The sequence below is a fragment of the Conger conger genome, chromosome 14 (assembly GCF_963514075.1).
Source record: "Conger conger chromosome 14, fConCon1.1, whole genome shotgun sequence".
Taxonomy (NCBI): domain Eukaryota; kingdom Metazoa; phylum Chordata; class Actinopteri; order Anguilliformes; family Congridae; genus Conger; species Conger conger.
Genome location: NC_083773.1, coordinates 28,320,690 through 28,340,573, shown reverse-complemented (window position 1 = coordinate 28,340,573; position 19,884 = coordinate 28,320,690). Strand labels below are relative to the sequence as shown.

Genomic DNA, 19,884 nt, shown 5'->3' with positions numbered 1-19,884 from the left:
TATCTTGGGGTCACCAAGTTTCTAAAGGAACCAGAAAATGGCACCTCCATACAAAAAAACTATTTGGAAGGGTGGCACAAAAACTCCCTGAGCACAATAAACAAAAGCAACCATCTAGAGTTTGCCAAATGTCATTGGAATGGTGACTGCAAGAGAGTGCTATGGTCAGATGAGACCAAAATTGAATGTTTTGGCCATAGACACCATCGAGAATGAGAAGCACCTCATACCTACCATCAAATATGGAGGTGCTGATATTGATGTTTTGGAGTTATTTGCTGTGTGTATGTGTGTTTGTGTATCTGTGTGTGTGTGTGTGTGTGTGTGTGTGTGTGTGCGTGCATGTGTGTGTGTGTGTGCATGTGTGTGTGTATGTGTGTGTGTGTGTGTGCATGTGTGTGTGTGCCTGTACTGGCAGGTGAAGATGCAGCGCAGGTCCTGCAGAGGAGGGATGTAAGATGGGGAAGATCTTTGGGGATCTCGGGGCACTCATAAATTTGACTCCTTCCCTTCCCTAGTTGTGTCGTTTTCCCTGGAAGAATTGATGATGAAGAGAACAGCCTGAAACACTGAACAGGGGAAGAGTGACACAGGAAGAGAGAATACTACAGAAAGAGGGACACAAACCAGGATGGATACCTCAGAGGGAAAGAATGGGATGGGAGCTAAATGAAAGAAGAAACTGGTAGATGGAGAGGGAGGGGGTGAAACAGTCAGAGAGTTGTGGCCCCTGGGTCTTCATGTCTTTTACATTTCTAATTAAAAGAGATAAAGAATCGGGGAGTCGTCAAAGCTGAAGCGATTTCTCCGTTAAGGTTTTAAAGGGGACCGTAAAATAGGCAGCCTGAAACCATTGACTTTATAATTAGCCCGTCGTCACAGACCCGACAGAGCGAGAGAGAGGGTGAGTGATGGAGATGGGAGGAGAGGGCGTATATACAACAGGAGAATACAGGTGTTCAGCAGATCAGGAGTGAGGACAGAGAAAAAGGTGAGCAGACAATGGTAAAGGCTGAAGATACAAACGAGAGAAAGATCTGGTGAACTCACACAATCCAGCCCATTGCCACACAACCAATCTGAAGCAATTAAACAACAACTGGCTCAAACTGACAGCAACTTCCTCCGAAGCAAGAGGTAACCCAGAAAAAGGCTTGTATTTTTGTCCTGTTTACTCGAAACAATATCAGACAATACTGGCACACACAGTGTTTTATTCTCATTGCAGAACCTCAACCACACAAGTTTGTACAGCATCAGACAATCTTGAATTATTAACTCAGGAAAAGGAATGGCTGGGTTGATGCGGTCTATCTAAGACAAAAAATGTACAGACCCCCTCCAAAAAAAAGAAATATCGCTCCAAGGTCCTGATCTGCAGAGATAACCACACCCTGCACAAAAATTCTATTGCTAGCTATATTATCTCTGTGGGGACCTGCATATCGTTACTGAGAAAACTACAGTTAAACACTCCCATAGAGCTTGCATAAAGGTGAAACTGGCTTCTCTGGTAAAAAATAAATAAATACTATTGACCAAGGATAGGATAATTTCTAAAGATTAAACAATAATACTGTAAGTAACAATAAGTAGCTACATGGGGATGTTGTTCTTTATAGGGTTTGTAATTGGCTTGACTATAACTGAGATACAACATCGACCTCACATTCATAAAATCTAGCAATTCACCTAATTTAAAGTCATTTTACAGTCATTACTGGTCATTTGTCTCTAGCCGAACTTGGAACATCCAAGAGAAGTGTTCCTACTGAGAAACAGAAAACAGGGTCTGTACTGTATGTGCGATATCCCAGGCAATACTAAACCATAATCATATACTTCGTAGTAGTAAAATAGATGCAAAGCAAAGAAAAAGGCAAAAGAGCAAAAGAAAAAAAAAAGCTGACTGAGGACATTTGTCACAGACACAGAGAGTATATACAGTAGGCACTACCTCTCCAAGCACAAAGAAATAACACCACATGAACATTCACCCATGGATGCTACACTTTGCAAGTTGTTAAGTCACAACTTTGTAGCTGTGATACAAAAAAGTAAACTATCACTCAAAATGTGTGTAAAAAAGAAGACACTGAAAGCACATAGTATAAACAGGGTTTAATTGTCCTTATTCTCTCTTCCACAATTCACTTCCAAAAATCATCTTTTCTCATCATGCATTCTATCTATCACAATACTATTGTATTTTGTGCAAGGACAGTACAGATTTAAAGCTCAGTGAATGGCTATGATGAATATACAAAAACACTTTGCAGACATATGATTGTTCTTTGTTATTAAAGAGGACTTGCTCCTAATAAAAAATCTGAAGCAATTATCTATCAGTGGAAAATTGAATAGCCAAAGGAAAAACAGTTCTGATATCAAACATATCAATTCCTAAATGTAAATCAGATAGAATAGTAAAGACTTTAGTACAGTACCTTAGCACAACAGAATAGTACAGGCTAGCACAGTAATGTAACAGAACATAACAGGACGGTACAATAGCACATACCTTAGCACATACTTCACACAGTACAAGTACTGCCTGGTATGGTACAGTAGTACACAATAGTACAGCAGAACAGCTCAAATTGAAATACTGTATGTCACATCTTGCACAACTCCTTAGCACTGCATGTAATTATTTTTGTATTTTTTTGTTTTTTGCCGTCATGAATTTAGTGCAAGAGCAAGGTGGGGTTTAGCCACTGCTGGTCACAATGGCAGTTTTTGAGAGGGGAAAAAGAGTGAAAACAAATCAGTCTTTGATGGTATTTCTGGATAAACAATAACCCAAAAACACCTCCTGTGTTCCTTTCACTGTCAACACATAGTTCACCTGAAAGCAGGAATGAACTAGAAAAGTGATGAGTGAGAATAATATTTAATGGTTCACACTTAAGTGAAAAAAAGGAAGGTAGGTGATGAGGAAGAGTAGACAGGAAAACCAGATGGAACGCACATAATAATGTGTTCAAATCTACGAGTGCAAAGAATTCGCTTTGGAATGACAGCACCCCCCGCTCCAACCATTTTTAATGGTTCATAAAATCATTCACAGTAACTGCAGTGTGCACAGAAGTGCTGACTGAGCTCCATTTTGTCTGATATTTGGGCCTGTTCACACACGCTTTTCTTCACCACTGGGGTGGCTAACATTCAGCGATGCAGGCTACGAGAAAGCAAATATGCGGAACACTGCGACCAGCAGCACTAAGCATGTGTTCAAGGCCTAATCTCACAAAGAGTTGTCTACGGTCAGTGCAAATGGTGCAAAGCAGGGAAACTGGTCACAAATCAATGCAGAATGGGGGACGCTCAGTGCTGCTTAGTTTAGCTCTTGTAAACATTAGCTTATCCATGTGTAGTAGAGTCTGAATCAAGATAGAAACCCCTTTGAAAACAAAAAAAAGGAAATACAGACACACATCCACAACTTTTCCCACTCGCTTTTCACACTCGCTGTTAACAAAACTAAAATTAAATCAACAAAATCATCACTTCTACTTTGTCTGCCCCTTAGTAAAATACATGCACAGCATACCTGTCTGTAACTTTTCTGATCATGTCACAGATTTAGCATGAGGCAGTGGGATATAGCGTCATGTACAAACAAACTGTATAGGTTCTATTCAAGTTCTTATGTGTAAAACATTGTATACCAATATTGCATAGGTCGTTTTTGTATGCAACAGGCAGAGCATTCCTCTTGCGCCACTACGTCTCACCACAGGGGGGAGTCTGCAAGCTCACTGCAGAAGAGAAACAGAGACAGAGGAGATGGTAAGGCTGCATGCACATAAAGAGGATAGGGGCAATGGAGTTAGATGCTGAATGATACTTTAATGATGCTGAAAATTGGTTGTGAGCTGCCCAATGGTAAATCATCCCTACAGCCCACAGTTTTTTCCCTCCCTGTTCTCCACCTTGCATCTTTAGCAACTCCACTTGCTTCTTTCTCTTCGGTATTCTGTTCATCCAAGCTGGGCATGCTCTGAGAAATGGACGGCTTTGACAGGTTGCTGGGTGAAGTTTGACCTCTGCTCTCAGGAGGCGTACCTCAAGGCTCAGTACTTGGCCCTTTGGCATTCTTCCTTTTGCCTTTTGTCAGTGGGGACTCTCAATGATTTTCATGCCAGTGATATAGAGCTTTCACCGGACATTCTTTGTTCTGACAGACCTGCCCCGTAACTTCTGCATTTTTCTGGACACAGGTTATGCCCTGCTACGCCCTGCCTACCCCTGTCCATGCTAATGGTAAACCTGTATCGCTAATGGCTTCTCACATTCCCTGTTCTACATATACAACCCCAGTGCCTGGGGGTTGTAAGATTGAGGACCTCATATATGATCATATACAATGCGTACGCATCTGGCATTCATGTGAATAATGGGAGCTCTACCTGCCTTGTAAACACATTTTTGGTGGCAATATTAAAAGACCCATATGCCCATAAAGTTGAAGTGAAGCAAGAATTTATTTTTGAACCACCTTTTAATTTAATTTGTTAGGAATTTGTGCTTGCTCTCTCATTAATGTTTCGATCTGTTGAATATCAGGGGTTGCTTATCCAGTAGCACAATTAATTCAAAGACATCCAATTACCATTCCATTGACCCACGGTTACTGTAAAAGACAAACAGAGAGATGGGCCTGTAAGTCTAATGAGGTTAAGGATGGGTTGGAATTGGGGTGTAAATCAAGCTCATTTGTTGGCCCCTGCCTATCCAACATAGCATATGTTAGCCCATCCGGGAATGGCCCATAAACCCAGAGTGGGGTCACCAATTTTATATACAGTGGAATAATATTTCTGGGTGTTCATCCACCTAGTATGTGCACCCATATCTCTCAGTGAATGATTACTGAAATAATTCTGTGAATGACCTGTACTGCATGTGAAATTAGATTTGCGTCAATCTTGATTTTTCTGAATTAGAATCTATTCATTTCCTTCCCTGTGGAGTTGAGTCCCTGAAAAGCAAGGGCCACTAATCCATAGACCACTGGGGTCTCCTGGTTCTTGTGTTTTCAATGAGACTGGAAAATCCAGTGAGGCGAGTTAAGTGCTTAAGCTGTTTTAATTGGTCAGTTAAGAGCTGGCTGAAATGAGCAGCAGCAGCAGGAGAGCCCTTCTGTAGAAGGAGGCACAGATGGAATTTGACCCACAGGCAGCAGAAGCCACTGTAGCTACCTGAAGATGGTGCTCCTGTGATCCGGCAGCAGCAGGGCCGTTTCCTCCTCACAGCTCTGGCTTCCGGAGTGCCCCACCTCCTGCTCCTCCCCCTCCTTGTTTATGGACATGAGAGAGACATGAACGTATAGGCATGAACAAATATACAAAAACAATAGAAAGGGACTCCCTAAGAAAAGACTCCAGTGAGAGAGCCGAAAAGACATTCCCATGCATGACTGCTCTATAGGCTTCCCCGAATCCAAAGCTGAGGATTCATAATAATTAAGGGCCTATATCAGGGCCAGTGATGCAATGGACAATTATGGACACACAAATTGGTTTGGCACAGGCCAGATTCTCAGGTATTCAGGTTTAGCAGGACCCTTGATGGTCCCCTAGTTCATACACGACTGCCCCGCTTACCGACTCTGAGCTATGCGGGAGGGTGTCGTCCTCTGGTTGCCGTGGCGAGGAGACGGGGCCCGGTTGGCTGATGACGACCTGTCTTTGTGACTGAACGTCACCGGGAAACAGCAGCATCTCTGGTTCAGGGGGGCTGCACAGAGTGTAGGTGACCAGTTTCCCGGAAGGGTGGGACGTTTGCAGGGCTTCAGGGTTCTCATCCTCAGAGCTGACGAAGGGGCTACTGGGGCGAGCTGCACGGACACACACAACACATTCACGCCATTGCAGATGAAGATAAAAATGTAAGCCTTTTATTTGTCACACCGCATTTTCAGTGTGGTATTCTTGGCAAGACAGAATACTAAAACTAAGAAATGGAATAATACTCAGTGAAGGAATATTCTATACATGATCTAGCTACCTGTAGAAAAAGCCATAGAAAAATGTTCGCAGCTAGTTAGCCGATAGTAATGCCTCATATATACTGTGGTATGCCTCATCCCAGCATTATGCATATGGGTACATTTGTACATTGATTTTTAAGCAGGGAAGATATGAAAGCTTGACTGTATGTTTTGATGTTTATTTGTAGGAACACACATTGACATACCCCACATTCAGAAAGATGAAAACATTAAATGGCTTTAATCAAAATTAAAATGGCTTGAGCACTTTGGAGCATTAATTATGGAGGTTTGGAGGATGTGGTTGGCCACTCACAGCTGGCGTTCAGGGCCGCCTCGCTCCACTTGGCATCGGCTACTGTCTCCAGCCTCTGCTCCAGCTGACGGATGTACTCCATCAGGTGCTGCAAGAACCCACGCGCCGCATCAAGGCATGAGACAACCAATGAGTGTGACAGGGTACACCTGCCCACTGCATCCCATCCCTACACACTGCATTGCATGAGGAACTCTTATTTATTTCTTTATGCTAGTTACATCCCTCTGCATCCCTAGATTATCAGTGGTGAGCCAACCAGGAGCCAAACCTAGAGTTGGTCTAGGGGTATAACTCATTATAGGGGTATATAGCACTGGGAACATGAGGCCCCAGTTTGATATCCTGGATCAGCCCACAATTATAGCTGGGGAAAATGTGAAGAAAAAAAACAAGCATGATAGCTGTAGTAACACTGAATTTGTATGTTTTTTTAATGAACACAAGATTTACATTTTATTTCTGTATTTTATATACCAAATATACACATATTTATTTTCATGATTATTAATGCATAATTTATTGTATAACTAATGGATTATATACAATGCCATAACATTACTAACTCCTAATGGAATGCTCTTAAGATATATAATAAGCTTTTCAACTTTATTCCTTTATACATTGTATGGTTTTTCTAAAGACTCTGAAAATGAAAATTTAGAATGAAAGGAAACAAGCAAATTCCATTTCAGTTCCATTCAATTCCAGTTACTATTAAAGCATACTAACGTTTGAATTCAAAATAAACACATTACTAAAACTTCTAGTTCAATCCTAATTTGACCCCAACCCCGCCTCGCAGGCGATAAGATAAATGTTGGCCAGGTGTGGATGCCTGTGGTCCAGCGGACAGACGTACACAGGATGTTTTAGACCGTGTGAACGTGCCTGTTTTTCCAGAAGGTTCCGTTCCTTCTCTTTATGGACCTCACGCAAGCTGGCTCTCAGGTCCTGCAGCTCCCTCCTCACCTCGCCCAGCTGAACCTGCAGGGGGCAGCATTCCTTCAAAATCACAACGCAGGACGGCGGTGTCTCCTGCCGTGGGAAAGCTAACTACCTGTGCCCGTGTCAGGTTTATGCGTTCCCTCGGATCTCGTTACATGGTGGATGAGTGCGTATGTGCGGGCGCTGTGAGGTGGGAGTGTAATTTGTCTGTGTATGAATGTGTGAGGAAGTGCATGTTAACATGCGGAGGGGGAGATCAGATGCATGCATTAATATGGGCTGACATGGAGGGTATATACAGTAGGTGCATCTAAACATATTTGTATCAGTGCACCTTTGTAGGAATATATGTATGTATGTATGGATGTGAGTGTGTGTGTGTGTGTGTTTACCCGGTTCCTGTCCCTCTCTTTTCCCAGTTCTGCCTCCACCTTCTCTCTCTCCGTCCTCTCCTCCTGCAGCCACTCCTCCTTCCTCTGCACCTCCCGGCTCAGCTTCTGCACCCTCTCTCTGTCCATCTACAGGAGGGCGTGGCAGTCAGCCATACACTCACCACACATTGGGTCACCTCTATGAATGGTGCGCTGACGTGGCCAATTGGCACCAAGCCTTTCTTTCAGTTTGAAAATACACACCAGCAGAAAACTGTAATCAGCCAATCAATATGAAAAACAACTAATCAATATAAAATCGACGATACTTGTCAAAGTCATGTCAAAATAAAAGTCATGGCCACTAAGACATTATATACAGTGCAACCCGCTTGAAAGCGTTTGGAATGTATAGCCTGGATGGAGTGATAAAATTAAATGACTGACTCATTTCAATTCAAATGCTGTTTTTATATTCTGCATGTCTTAATTAAGCATGGTGTTTAAAATAAGAGTTTCAGCTCCGTCAAAATGTGCAATTGTCATAGAATGCACAATTAATTAATCACAACTAACTGTTTATTTTCCTTTTTATTTCCAGCATAATAAATTTGCTAATAAAAGGCAACAAGGCTTGAAATCTGTGTAATACTGTAACTATGTGATCACTGCCAACCCTCTAAATGATGACTTATGTTCATATAGGTCAGTAGGCACCAGTGGAGTATTTGGACACAGATTTAATTTTCATTCTTAAAAAAATAACTGAGGATAAAATTAACTAATTTTACGTCTCAGTGGAGTGGACGACGCCCCCATGTGGCCGAATCATGAAGCCTAAATTAATATGCGGTATCCCATCGTGGTGTGCGTGCTAGAAATGTCCAGTCCAAGACAAATGTGAATTATCATTATTATTCCACTACACAGTACTGTAAATACTACATTGAATTAAAAGCTATATATATTTAAAAAAAAAATGTTTGTGTTCACTGACTATGTTAGGTAGTAAACATTTATGTACTTTTATGACATGCTGCGTTTGTAATAATATATTACTTTTAACTGTGCGGGATGGATGTCATGTATTGCACTGTATATATACTACAGTATAAAGAAATGTAATGCAGTGTGTAGAGATATGTAGTTGTGTTAAATAAATGAAATGCAGTGTGTAGAGATATGTAGTTGTGTTAAATAAATGTAATGCAGTGTGTAGAGATATGTAGTTGTGATAAATAAATGTAATGCAGTGTGTAGAGATATGTAGTTGTGTTAAATAAATGTAATGCAGTGTGTAGAGATATGTAGTTGTGTTAAATAAATGTAATGCAGTGTGTAGAGATATGTAGTTGTGTTAAATAAATGAAATGCAGTGTGTAGAGATATGTAGTTGTGTTAAATAAATGTAATGCAGTGTGTAGAGATATGTAGTTGTGATAAATAAATGTAATGCAGTGTGTAGAGATATGTAGTTGTGTTAAATAAATGTAATGCAGTGTGTAGAGATATGTAGTTGTGTTAAATAAATGTAATGCAGTGTGTAGAGATATGTAGTTGCTTGTGTTAAATAAATGTAATGCAGTGTGTAGAGATATGTAGTTGTGTTAAATAAATGTAATGCAGTGTGTAGATATGTAGTTGGTTGTGTTGAATGAATGTAATGCAGAGTGTAGAGATATGTAGTTGTGTTAAATAAATGTAATGCAGTGTGTAGAGATATGTAGTTGCTCGTGTTAAATAAATGTAATGCAGTGTGTAGAGATATGTAGTTGCTTGTGTTAAATAAATGTAATGCAGTGTGTAGAGATATGTAGTTGTGTTAAATAAATGTAATGCAGTGTGTAGATATGTAGTTGTGTTAAATAAATGTAATGCAGTGTGTAGAGATATGTAGTTGCTCATGTTAAATAAATGTAATGCAGTGTGTAGAGATATGTAGTTGGTTGTGTTAAATAAATGTAGTGCAGTGTGTAGAGATATGTAGTTGTGTTAAATAAATGTAATGCAGTGTGTAGATATGTAGTTGTGTTAAATAAATGTAATGCAGTGTGTAGAGATATGTAGTTGCTCATGTTAAATAAATGTAATGCAGTGTGTAGAGATATGTAGTTGGTTGTGTTGAATAAATGAAATGCAGTGTGTAGAGATATGTAGTTGTGTTAAATAAATGTAATGCAGTGTGTAGATATGTAGTTGTGTTAAATAAATGTAATGCAGTGTGTAGAGATATGTAGTTGGTTGTGTTGAATAAATGAAATGCAGTGTGTAGAGATATGTAGTTGTGTTAAATAAATGTAATGCAGTGTGTAGAGATATGTAGTTGTGTTAAATAAATGTAATGCAGTGTGTAGATATGTAGTTGTGTTAAATAAATGTAATGCAGTGTGTAGAGATATGTAGTTGGTTGTGTTGAATAAATGAAATGCAGTGTGTAGAGATATGTAGTTGTGTTAAATAAATGTAATGCAGTGTGTAGAGATATGTAGTTGTGTTAAATAAATGTAATGCAGTGTGTAGATATGTAGTTGTGTTAAATAAATGTAATGCAGTGTGTAGAGATATGTAGTTGGTTGTGTTAAATAAATGTAATGCAGTGTGTAGAGATATGTAGTTGTGTTAAATAAATGTAATCCAGTGTGTAGATATGTAGTTGTGTTGTTTTTGGTGGGGTGCAGCCCGCCTCACCTCAGCGCCGTTGCGCAGTGCCTCCCTGTCCTGAGCCCAGCTGGCCCGCCCCTCCCTCAGGGCGAGGCCGGCGTCAGCCAACTGCAACGTGAGCTGGGCGGCCTGGAGGCGGGCCTGGTGGAGCTCGGCCTGTGCGTGGTCCCGCTGCGCCGCCATGTCGCTGAGCTCCGCCCGCAGAGCCTCCACCGAGCGCGTGCTGGAGTCCAGGCGTCCCCGCAGGCACCGCTGCTCCCCCAGGGCCGCCTCCGTCTCCGTCTGGGGGCGGGGAGAGGGGCGGAGAGGGGTACTTACGCTTCTCTGCAGTCTGTCTCAACACTGCAACGCGCTAGCTACGGACATTTGCACACAGATGTGCTTGCCACTCCTTTGCACTCGTAAATGGAGCGGCCGTTACGTGATATACTTCCTGCGCAGTAAAGCAGCCAGTTAAATGGGTTTGCTCTTGGCCAACAAGACGGGGGCTACCCAGCTGACTAAAACCCTCCCACCCTGGGTGTCCAATAAGTATTAGTGTATTAGTGAAGGGTAGGTAAGGAGTGTAGAGGAGGTGTATTTAAACAGTGTGACTAAGGAGTGTGGCACAGCATGCAGGGTGGAGTAAAACCCGAGTAATCAGTGCTGAATGAGTAATTGCACAGTGGGAGTATGGAGTGTGCGAGTCCGTCACACTTATGAGGGGTGGAGTATACCTGCAGGCTCTTTTTCTCCTCCTCTTCATCCCTCCTTTGCATTGACATCTTTTTCACTCTCTCTTTCATCCTACAGAGAAAAAACGATTGACCACTGACACATAAGACTGAGTCACATATGTACAAACTTATGGACAGATACAGTACTGTGCAAAAGTCTTAGGCACCTGTATTACATTCTGTACAGATAAGATTCTTTCCAAATAATTCAATGAAAGGTCTTATACTACGTACTATACATTTTACGTTACATTTTAGTAATTTGGCAGAATAGTGAATCAGTGAAACTGAATCAAATCAATATTTTTTGTGACCAAAACTGTGTTAAAACTGTATCACTTCTCTGAGATAGCCAACGCTGTCCTGCAGTTCTATAAGACAGTCAGCAAGGAGGTTGTTCCAAGCATGTTGGAGAACTTGCCACAGATCTTCCGCAGACAGCCTTGATTGTGATATAAAGTTTTTATATAAAAAGTAGTCAATTGCTAACTGTAATATGTAACTTTTTAAAATTAAATTCAAAAATGTCTCTGTAAAATTAAATCTTTCGGAAAATGAATATTTGGAAATCTCAAATGTGTTCTTTTATACTAACACACACAAAAAAAACATATAAATAATAAAGTCGAGGGTGCCTAAGACTTCTGCACAGTACTGTATGTGCACTGACTAATGAACTGACAGAGGTAATGATGGACAGATACAGACAGACATACAGATGCACAGAGTAACAGAAGGGCAGACAAAACCACAGATGGTAAACTCACTTCTCCACCTCACTCTCTGTCTCCAGCCCTCTTTGCCTAAGGGCTTTGATGTCATCCTCCAGCTCTCTGATTCGCTGCTGGCTTTGGGCTCTCTCAGCCAATAGGCTGTCCCTCTCCGTGGTCACGGCCTCCAGAGAAGACTGGCCCTTCTGCGAGAGGAGGAGAAGCAAGGGGTACGCTGAGGAGGTGGGCGCTGGTGCGTTTCACTCCCACGTTTAATGCTGAGTCAGCAGAGGAAGGGGACGCGGCGAGCCACATCTTGTAAAGTGCACCTCACTTCCTGAATCACTCACCATCCGCCGGAATGAGCTATGCGGCTCATATCTCAGCACATTGTGTTTATTGATTTCCATATCAAAACTTCACACAGAGAGCAGCTTCACGGGGGCCTGATAGGCCGCTCTCTGCTGTTCCTCCTTTTACGGCGCACTCAACAGCCGGAAAGATGGCGGCACCCTGTTATTGGCCGGGACAGCCGCGGGATCTGTCTGCCCCGCGGCCCTCTACACTGCAGGGGGACTGGCCGTACCTGCAGTTTGTCCTCCAAGCTCTGCAACTCTTCTGTGTTCTGTCGGAGTTTCTCCTTCAGATCCGTGACCTGGCACTCCAGCCCGTCCCGCGCCTTCTCCCACGTCTGCTCCGCCCCCTCTCTCACCTCCTGCTCGCTCTTCAGCCTCCTCTCCTCCTCCTCCCGGGCCTGGAGGAACTCAGCCCTCTCCCGCAGACACTCCTCCAAACGGCTCTGAGAGAGAGAATCTTTTATTTTAAAACTCCCTTTATTTGGACTTAAATTCTTTCAAAACAATAACTGCGTTCTCAATAATAATACCATAAGAAAAACTGCCAAATGGCCAGGCTGGTCAAAGCTGACAGGAAGGCCACAGTAACGCAAATAACCACACATGTGGAATATAGAAGAGCATCTCTGAACACACGTCAAACCTCAAAGCGGATAGACTACAGCAGCAGAAGACCAAAAAGCCTAAAAAATAAGTCTAATAAATAAAGACTGAAATAAAAGAAAGTGCTCACTGACTGTATAATTCTGCTTGCCATAGCCTGAGAGACAACAAGTGACTCCAAAGAAAGTGATAAAACATATTTATTTAATATTTTAAAGTTCACACTATCAAAATGCTAGTAATTGTTGTTCTCCTTGAACTGTTTTACAACTTGTTTTATATTGTTTTATTTAATTTTTTTTGCTTGCCCTAGCAATATTCACAGCATATATTTTATGCCTATAAAGCATATTGACTGGAAATGAGAGTGGGGTGAGAGAGATGAAGCACAGATAAAGAGAGATGATACAGAAAGTAGAGATACGGAGAGAGAAGGACAGAGATGGAGAGAAAAAGAGAGATGGAGAAAGAATGAGAGGTTGAAAGAGTGAAACGAAAAGTAGAGAAAGATGTTGAAACTAACAGCAAAGCAACAAATAATATTTTTTATTATGTCATAGATGCCAGTTTTCATTGGAATCACTTTTCTGCAATACGTATGTGAAATGAAAAAACAATAAGAGATAAATTATGAGATACAATCTTTTCCTCCATCCTCATTTCATAGATAGGAAAGGAGATCAATAGATATTCACACTACCCTCCCCAACCCACCCCACTCTGGTCCCATATCCTGCCTCCAGGCCCCACCTTCCACCCCGGGCCCCGGTCGACCCAAGCCCCCACCTGCAGCAGCTCAGCCCTGGGCACCACCAGCAGGATGTCCCCTCCCTCCTCGTCTCCGTCCCTCTCCTGCTCCAGAGTGACCAGCTCGTCCAGAGGCTTGGGGGCGCAGAAAGAGAACTGGGCGCTGCGAGCACACACCTCACCCGTCCCGTCCACGTACACGAACTGGTACTCGTCCTGGCCAGGCCGGGGCAGGTACGAGGCTGAGGGGGGCAGGACAGGGCAGGACAGGGCATCGCAGAGAGAGGTCAGACAGTCTGTACAATCACAGGCCCATCTCGCCCCCTCTGTCAGCTCCCATACTCACACCTCTACAGGAGGAAATTACAGTACCTCTACCTGCTAGTACCACCATATTTCTCCATATTATTGTTTAACCCTTCTTCGCACTCTAATTTCTATGACTTGTGGCGTAAGCATTGATCTGTGTAGCAAACTCTCCCGGGTCTTTAAGCTGTCAATCAGCCGGAGGTCTCCAATAAGCACTGCGGCTCCCCTCGGCTGAACCCCTGCGACCCCTCCACCCCGCCTCCTCCTTCGTCCGCAATCGCGCGCGGCCTGATTTCTCTCTGCTTTCCAGCATTACGCCTTCTCTTTCCAAACCCATCGATCGGGTTTGGGGCTCTAATTTACACACAGAGGACCAAACAATGGGGCTCTGCTGCAGCAACCTGAGCTGCCTACAGTCCTTTCAACACATAACTTGATCATTTCCCCCAGGAAACTCTCTTTATATCAAAATCCATATTAATGACCTCTCCTTTTGCCTGTAGTTTATGATTCTCTTTCTGGATAGCCTATTCTGATATAGTGTGCAATTACACATTTGGCCCGGCTGGCTGGCAGTCATAAGTCTTTACACACTACCGCGCAACTGTTACTGGAGCTCGGCACAAAAGAGGCCCCGTGCTCACACGATGAGCCGCTAATAGGGTCCATAATTCAGTAAATTCACACCCTGAATGAGGAGGGCCAAAAATGAACTTGTACGCATTCTGTATGATTACGTTCCATAAACAAAACCGCGATCCTTTACAAATAAGGCAGTATATTAGGGAAGGGGAGAAAATAACTCCAATGAATAGAAAAAAGTGATATTGACATTATTTACAGGGAGGCAGGTCTGAAATGGGAGTCTGTATTTATAATTTTAGAAATACTGTATTTCTAGTGATTTCTAAAAGGCATTTTCAGGAAATTGCATCATTTATCAGCTTGCAGGTGACATGCATTTTCAGTCTGTGGAAAAGACTGGAACACAGCCGCTGTGCCTCTATATGAAAGGATGCAGGTCTCATTCCCAGGTAAGGCAGTGGTGTCGTACCCTTCCTGAACACTTTCAGTAAATATGCAGCTACAGAAAACTAATGACCTATACGCCTGTATGTTTAAAAAGTAAATACTCATTTGCAGTGTTTTTGAGTTGCTCACACTAGGCACAGATGAAGGGTTCTCAGTGTGAAGACAGGATGCAATGAAGTCAGGAAGTTACACGACTGTGAGCAACTCTCTGTATCTATGCAACAACTAAATTAATTTGAAATTTCCTTCCAGTAGAAGTAAACATTTCTAGAAAAAAGTGTGAATCAGAAACTGAACAAAACAATTTCTGAATGTGAAAAGAATATTACATTCAGTTCACTGTAACTTCTATCAACCAAGCAACAAGGAAGAAGCAAACCTTCCGTTCATTAATTTATGAGTAAAATATTGATTTAATCCAGCACTCGGCCACTCATTTCTATTTTAATTTTCACACTGTGTAAATATGAATAACTATAATCTGTTTCTGACTGGTAAAAAGCTATGTATCATTTCAAGCCTGACAATCCAAAGCTCTAACTCACAGACGGAAAGCCGGGGGACATGGCAGTAAATCCTTAAATCAAAATACTGAAACCCTCACATTCAAAGTGTCTGTATCAGGTAAACAATCTGCAGACTTTATGGGGGCCATAAATGACGGTGTTGAGGTCCTGTCACTCAAACAGCAGTCAGCTGCACTGAAAGTGAAGAAAGCATGCTGGGGGGGGTCGAAGATCTGGAAGACTGCCAGACAGCACTGACAAAAACAAGATTGTAATCTTTCTCTTTTTCACACTCACTCCCCTCCCCCTCGGGGCCAGAGGGCATGGCGGCAGGGGTACCTTGGAAATGCACACAGCAGTTGACATTGGTTCCCTCTGTGTAGTTTGCTGGGGCAAGAGCCCAAACAAAGGTGTGGTAGTCCCTCAGGGAAGACCAACCGACCTGAGAAGGGCAGAAACATCACATTGGCATTGTGAAAGTGTACAGTGTGTCCTGCCAAAGTAATCTCTTCTGTTCACCAGAGTGAGCAGGACAGAGGGAGAGAGTAGGGGGATTAAATGCGTTTGTTTTCATTATCAATACTGTTGACAAGAGTCGCCTTGTTTTACCAATGATTAAGTACGTGAGTGACATTACTTATGTACTTTACTCAAATAGTATCACTCATATACCAGTACAGCCAAGGAGAACAAAAAATGACAGTTCTGGAAACTGCATGTGCATGATGCTTAAAACCCATGACTGGTTGGAAGCGGTGCCCTGACTGCGGTTGTTACGCTGTGAATTTTTATTAGGTATTTATGAGACTTCTTTTTTAGACTTATTGGTCTTCTGCTACTGTAGCCTATCCACTGAGAGGTTTGATGCTTTCTGTGTTCAGAGATGCTCTTCTGCATACAACTGGTGTAATGTGTGGTTATTTGCGTTACTGTCACCTTCCTGTCAGCTTTGACCAGTCTGGCCCTTCTCCTCTGATCTCTCTCATTAACAAGGTGTTTTTTCCCTGCAGAACTGTTGCTCACTGGATGATTTTAGTTTTTCGCACCATTCTCTGTCAACTCTAGAGACTGTTGTGCGTGATAATCCCAATAGATCAGCGGTTTCTGAGATACTCAAACCACCCTGTCTGGCAACAACAATCATTCCACAGTCAAAGTCACTTAGATCACATTTCTTCTCCATTCTGTCATTTGGTCTGAAAAACAACTGAACCTCTTGACCTTAGTTGCTGCCACATGGTTAGTTGATTAAATATTTGCATTAATAAGTTGGTGTATAAGTCTACCTAATAAAGTGCTTACTGTGTGCATAACTCCATTGAGCAACAGTGCTTTAAATATACTGTAGACAGAGACATTGATCCATATTTCTCTTATACAATGAATGTATAGACAATTTCTCTGAGACAATTTGCATAATACAGGGGTTTTTTTACCGAAGAAAATGTGTGGTCATTTTTCTGTGGGACGAGACTGACAGAGATTCCAGTTATGGCCAATTTATTATGGCAGCAGGTCTCCAAAGAACATAGTGACCAGTTTTTTCAAAAAACTAAGAATGGAAGTTTTATGAATTACAGGTTGCCTAACCATTGCAGTGCATTCATTGCACCAACTTCCCTTTTCTCTATTTCATTGTACAATTATTTTGTTTAGTGTTTCTCTCTTTTCTCCCAGTTTGGAAGGGCCAAATATACTTGCCATACTTTCAGCCCCAATCTTACTGCTGCAATGTCATCTGACAATTTTCGAGAGCACAGAGAAGCACACGCTCCCCTTCAAAGCATGTGCTGCCATTTGCTAAATCCCTCTATAGTCCACCAGCTGAGCTGTACAGGCACTGGCCTGCATTCAACCAACATTTGTCCTTAACAGGCACTTCACTTTTTCACAAACTCAGTTTGGCACGTGAGATTTAGCAGTCCCAGTTCATGTGGTTTTGGTGCAGGCAGACAGCAAGGTAACCAATAGTGATAAGCCAGTGGGTCCAGTTTTGCATCTGCCTAAATTGCTCAGGGCTATAGGTCAATTGCCCATTCCGCCCTCATGGACAATAATGCTTAAGAACTGTTCATAACCATAACTGTGCAGGAAACCATAGCTGCTGAAATGCGCTATACCTTGAAGAGTCCGATCCAGTCGCAGTTGGCCCAGGCGTGCTGTGCACTGAGGCTGTAGTGGCACTCCACCCGGCTCTGAGGGAAGTAGCCCCGCCCCACATTCCGGAACTTTACCTTCCACAACTTCTCCATGACAACAAAACCACCTTTAATAGGGGGAGGACAGGGGAGAAGGGGGAGGGGAATCACTGTTCTGTTTTGATCCCAACAAATCCTCACTTATTAATCCGTACCAATCATAAACTCAGCAGGAAATGTCAATACAGAACTCACTACACAACACTATGGAAAAATAGCATTACAACTGTGCAGCACACCAGAATGAATGCAAGTTTTGGATCAACACAAGCAAAAGCCAAAGGGTCTTCCACACAGAGACAGATCAAACATACATTACATCTTCATGTGTGAATTAGCATTAGCATTTTTACTCATAGGGGTGAATCCTTTTCCGTTTGACGGCATGTCTTATTAAACAGTTACAGAATTTAATTTAAATTTTAAGAATATGCTAAGAAAACCAACAACAATGCATTCTGAATCACACCTCTCAGTTTCCTTATTAGGATAAGGCAAGGTACCAAGGCCTGATAGTGACTACAGTATCACCCTAGCTTATAAATTAAAGTATTTTCAATCAATTCATGCCAGTGTTATTCCTCTGTCAGAATGTGTTATAAATACTTTATTGCAAGAGCCCTGAGCAAAACAGCACGAGAACTTAGGGTTAAGGTTACAGCAAGTTGTGCAATTCTCTGAATCCTGAGGCTGCAGTCTACTGAGAATTTTCTTCTGGGAAACCATGGAAGCAACTAAGAGAAGAGGTAATTGGAGGACACTTGTTTTGGAAATGTATGCAAGGTCATCAAAGCCTGAAGGACTGATGAAGAGGGGTCAGTAATAAATAAATCAAAATAAACAGTCACATCATTGCCACCAACAACAGCTCGAACTGGAAACTTAGGCTAAGTGTTCCGTGACGAACCGTTACTAAATACCAGTTCAGGTCACGCGAACTACTAGATAAGTAAATGCATTCAGAAATAGTGGAAACAGCTGTCACCTTTACTCCAATTAACAGTGCGCACTGACTGTGCATTTTTTGAAGACGAAAACATGGACGAGTCTGTGCATCTTATTCACGAAGACTGTAATAGGCTACATTATGTTTTTTTCAAATGTTTAAATAAAGCTCCTGCCAAATTTCTGAGTATTGGTATGTGATCTCTGTCCGGCAATTAGCCGTATTCTCTAATAAACTATGATTGGCTTTGATCATAAAAGCCTGCTCGGTAAACCTTTTTTTAACGTTTTATTTAAAATAGCAGGTATGCATTGCTCAGGCTACTCATACAAGCCTAGGCAACACTCTGTTCAAGCACATTTGGCAGGCGACTACCTGAGCCATAGACCACGCAGGCAGCGCGAGAAGAGAGCCGGACAAGCTGATCAACGGGATTTTGTGGGATGCTTTGAAATACATGGAAGCGGATCATAATGGTACTAGCAACAAGCTATTGGTCAATTATATAGAAATCACAGAACGATTCGCAAAATTTGAATAGCTTCAATCAGAGCGATATAAAATACAAGCATCGTTAGAAAATCGTGAACCAATAGCCTAGACCATAACAGTTACGATGCAACAATCAATTTCATTATTAGAATTGTATTGTAGTCTATGTTAAATAAATCACATGTAACACGAGAACATTTTATTACAGAAATAAATATTCTAAAATCAAACACAGGCATAGCCTACCATTGAACGTACTGTGATACTCACCTACTATCCGGATTTCCAAGTGAATGAAAATAACTAGAAAATACGGAATAGTGGATTTTTACAATAATAATAATGTTGCTGTTAACTAAAGGGAAACAAAGAGTTCGGCTGTCAACTTGCCCTCAATGTGTCAGCTACTCCACTAAGCTTGCCACCTTCAACAATAACAAAAACACAGGCATGGCAGCGTGGGCAGTTGCGATGGACTATGGGGGATGATGTTCTGTATAGTATTACATATTTGCACGATACTTGAAAATAAACTACAATTTCCGTTGACGAGAAGGTATTCCGTATACGCCATGGTTGCGTAAAACGCGTTGCATGTAGGGGAATGTTGTTTCGTATGTTTTTCCTTAAAACAGTTTAATAGGGCTAAGCCGCCTCGCTGGCACGTTACAAGGACTACAGTTTCCAAAAGGCTAGCATGTGGATGCGGAAAATGTCAAAGCTTTCTTTCTTCCTTTTTTTCGCATTCGTTTCTGAGTCAATGTAGCGTACAATCTGACTAGAGGCAAATGCGCATTGTGTAACTATGCAACTTGACTATTTATTCTAAAAACGGTGTTATGACGTTTTTTTTATTCAGTGAAGTTGTACAAACATCATAGACATTCTAATTCTGATTGAAAATCTGCCAACAAATTTAATTAATTAATTAATTAAATAATTAATTAAGTAGCCTATTATAATAAGAGCTCAAATCGT

The 19,884-nt window shown here is 41.9% G+C and overlaps 1 protein-coding gene across 2 annotated transcripts; it reads right to left on the bottom strand.

Annotated features, from left to right (window-relative positions):
- Positions 1-2,106: 2,106 nt before the first annotated feature.
- Positions 2,107-19,344, bottom strand: LOC133110547 (calcium-binding and coiled-coil domain-containing protein 1-like). Of its 2 annotated transcripts, none has more exons than XM_061220738.1 (14): positions 19,177-19,344; positions 17,391-17,536; positions 15,610-15,712; positions 13,463-13,665; positions 12,304-12,516; positions 11,775-11,923; positions 11,008-11,077; positions 10,319-10,573; positions 7,652-7,777; positions 7,203-7,298; positions 6,312-6,399; positions 5,610-5,842; positions 5,205-5,299; positions 2,107-3,761 (listed from the first exon to the last, which is right to left on the bottom strand). In XM_061220738.1, exons 2-14 carry the CDS (start codon positions 17,520-17,522, stop codon positions 3,734-3,736), a joined length of 1,791 nt encoding a protein of 596 aa, XP_061076722.1. In that variant the 5' UTR covers positions 17,523-17,536; positions 19,177-19,344; the 3' UTR covers positions 2,107-3,733. The 2 variants fall into 2 exon arrangements, with proteins under 2 accessions (XP_061076722.1, XP_061076721.1); XM_061220737.1 differs by lacking the exon at positions 19,177-19,344 and adding an exon at positions 18,790-18,901.
- Between the last annotated feature and the right edge of the window lie 540 nt (positions 19,345-19,884).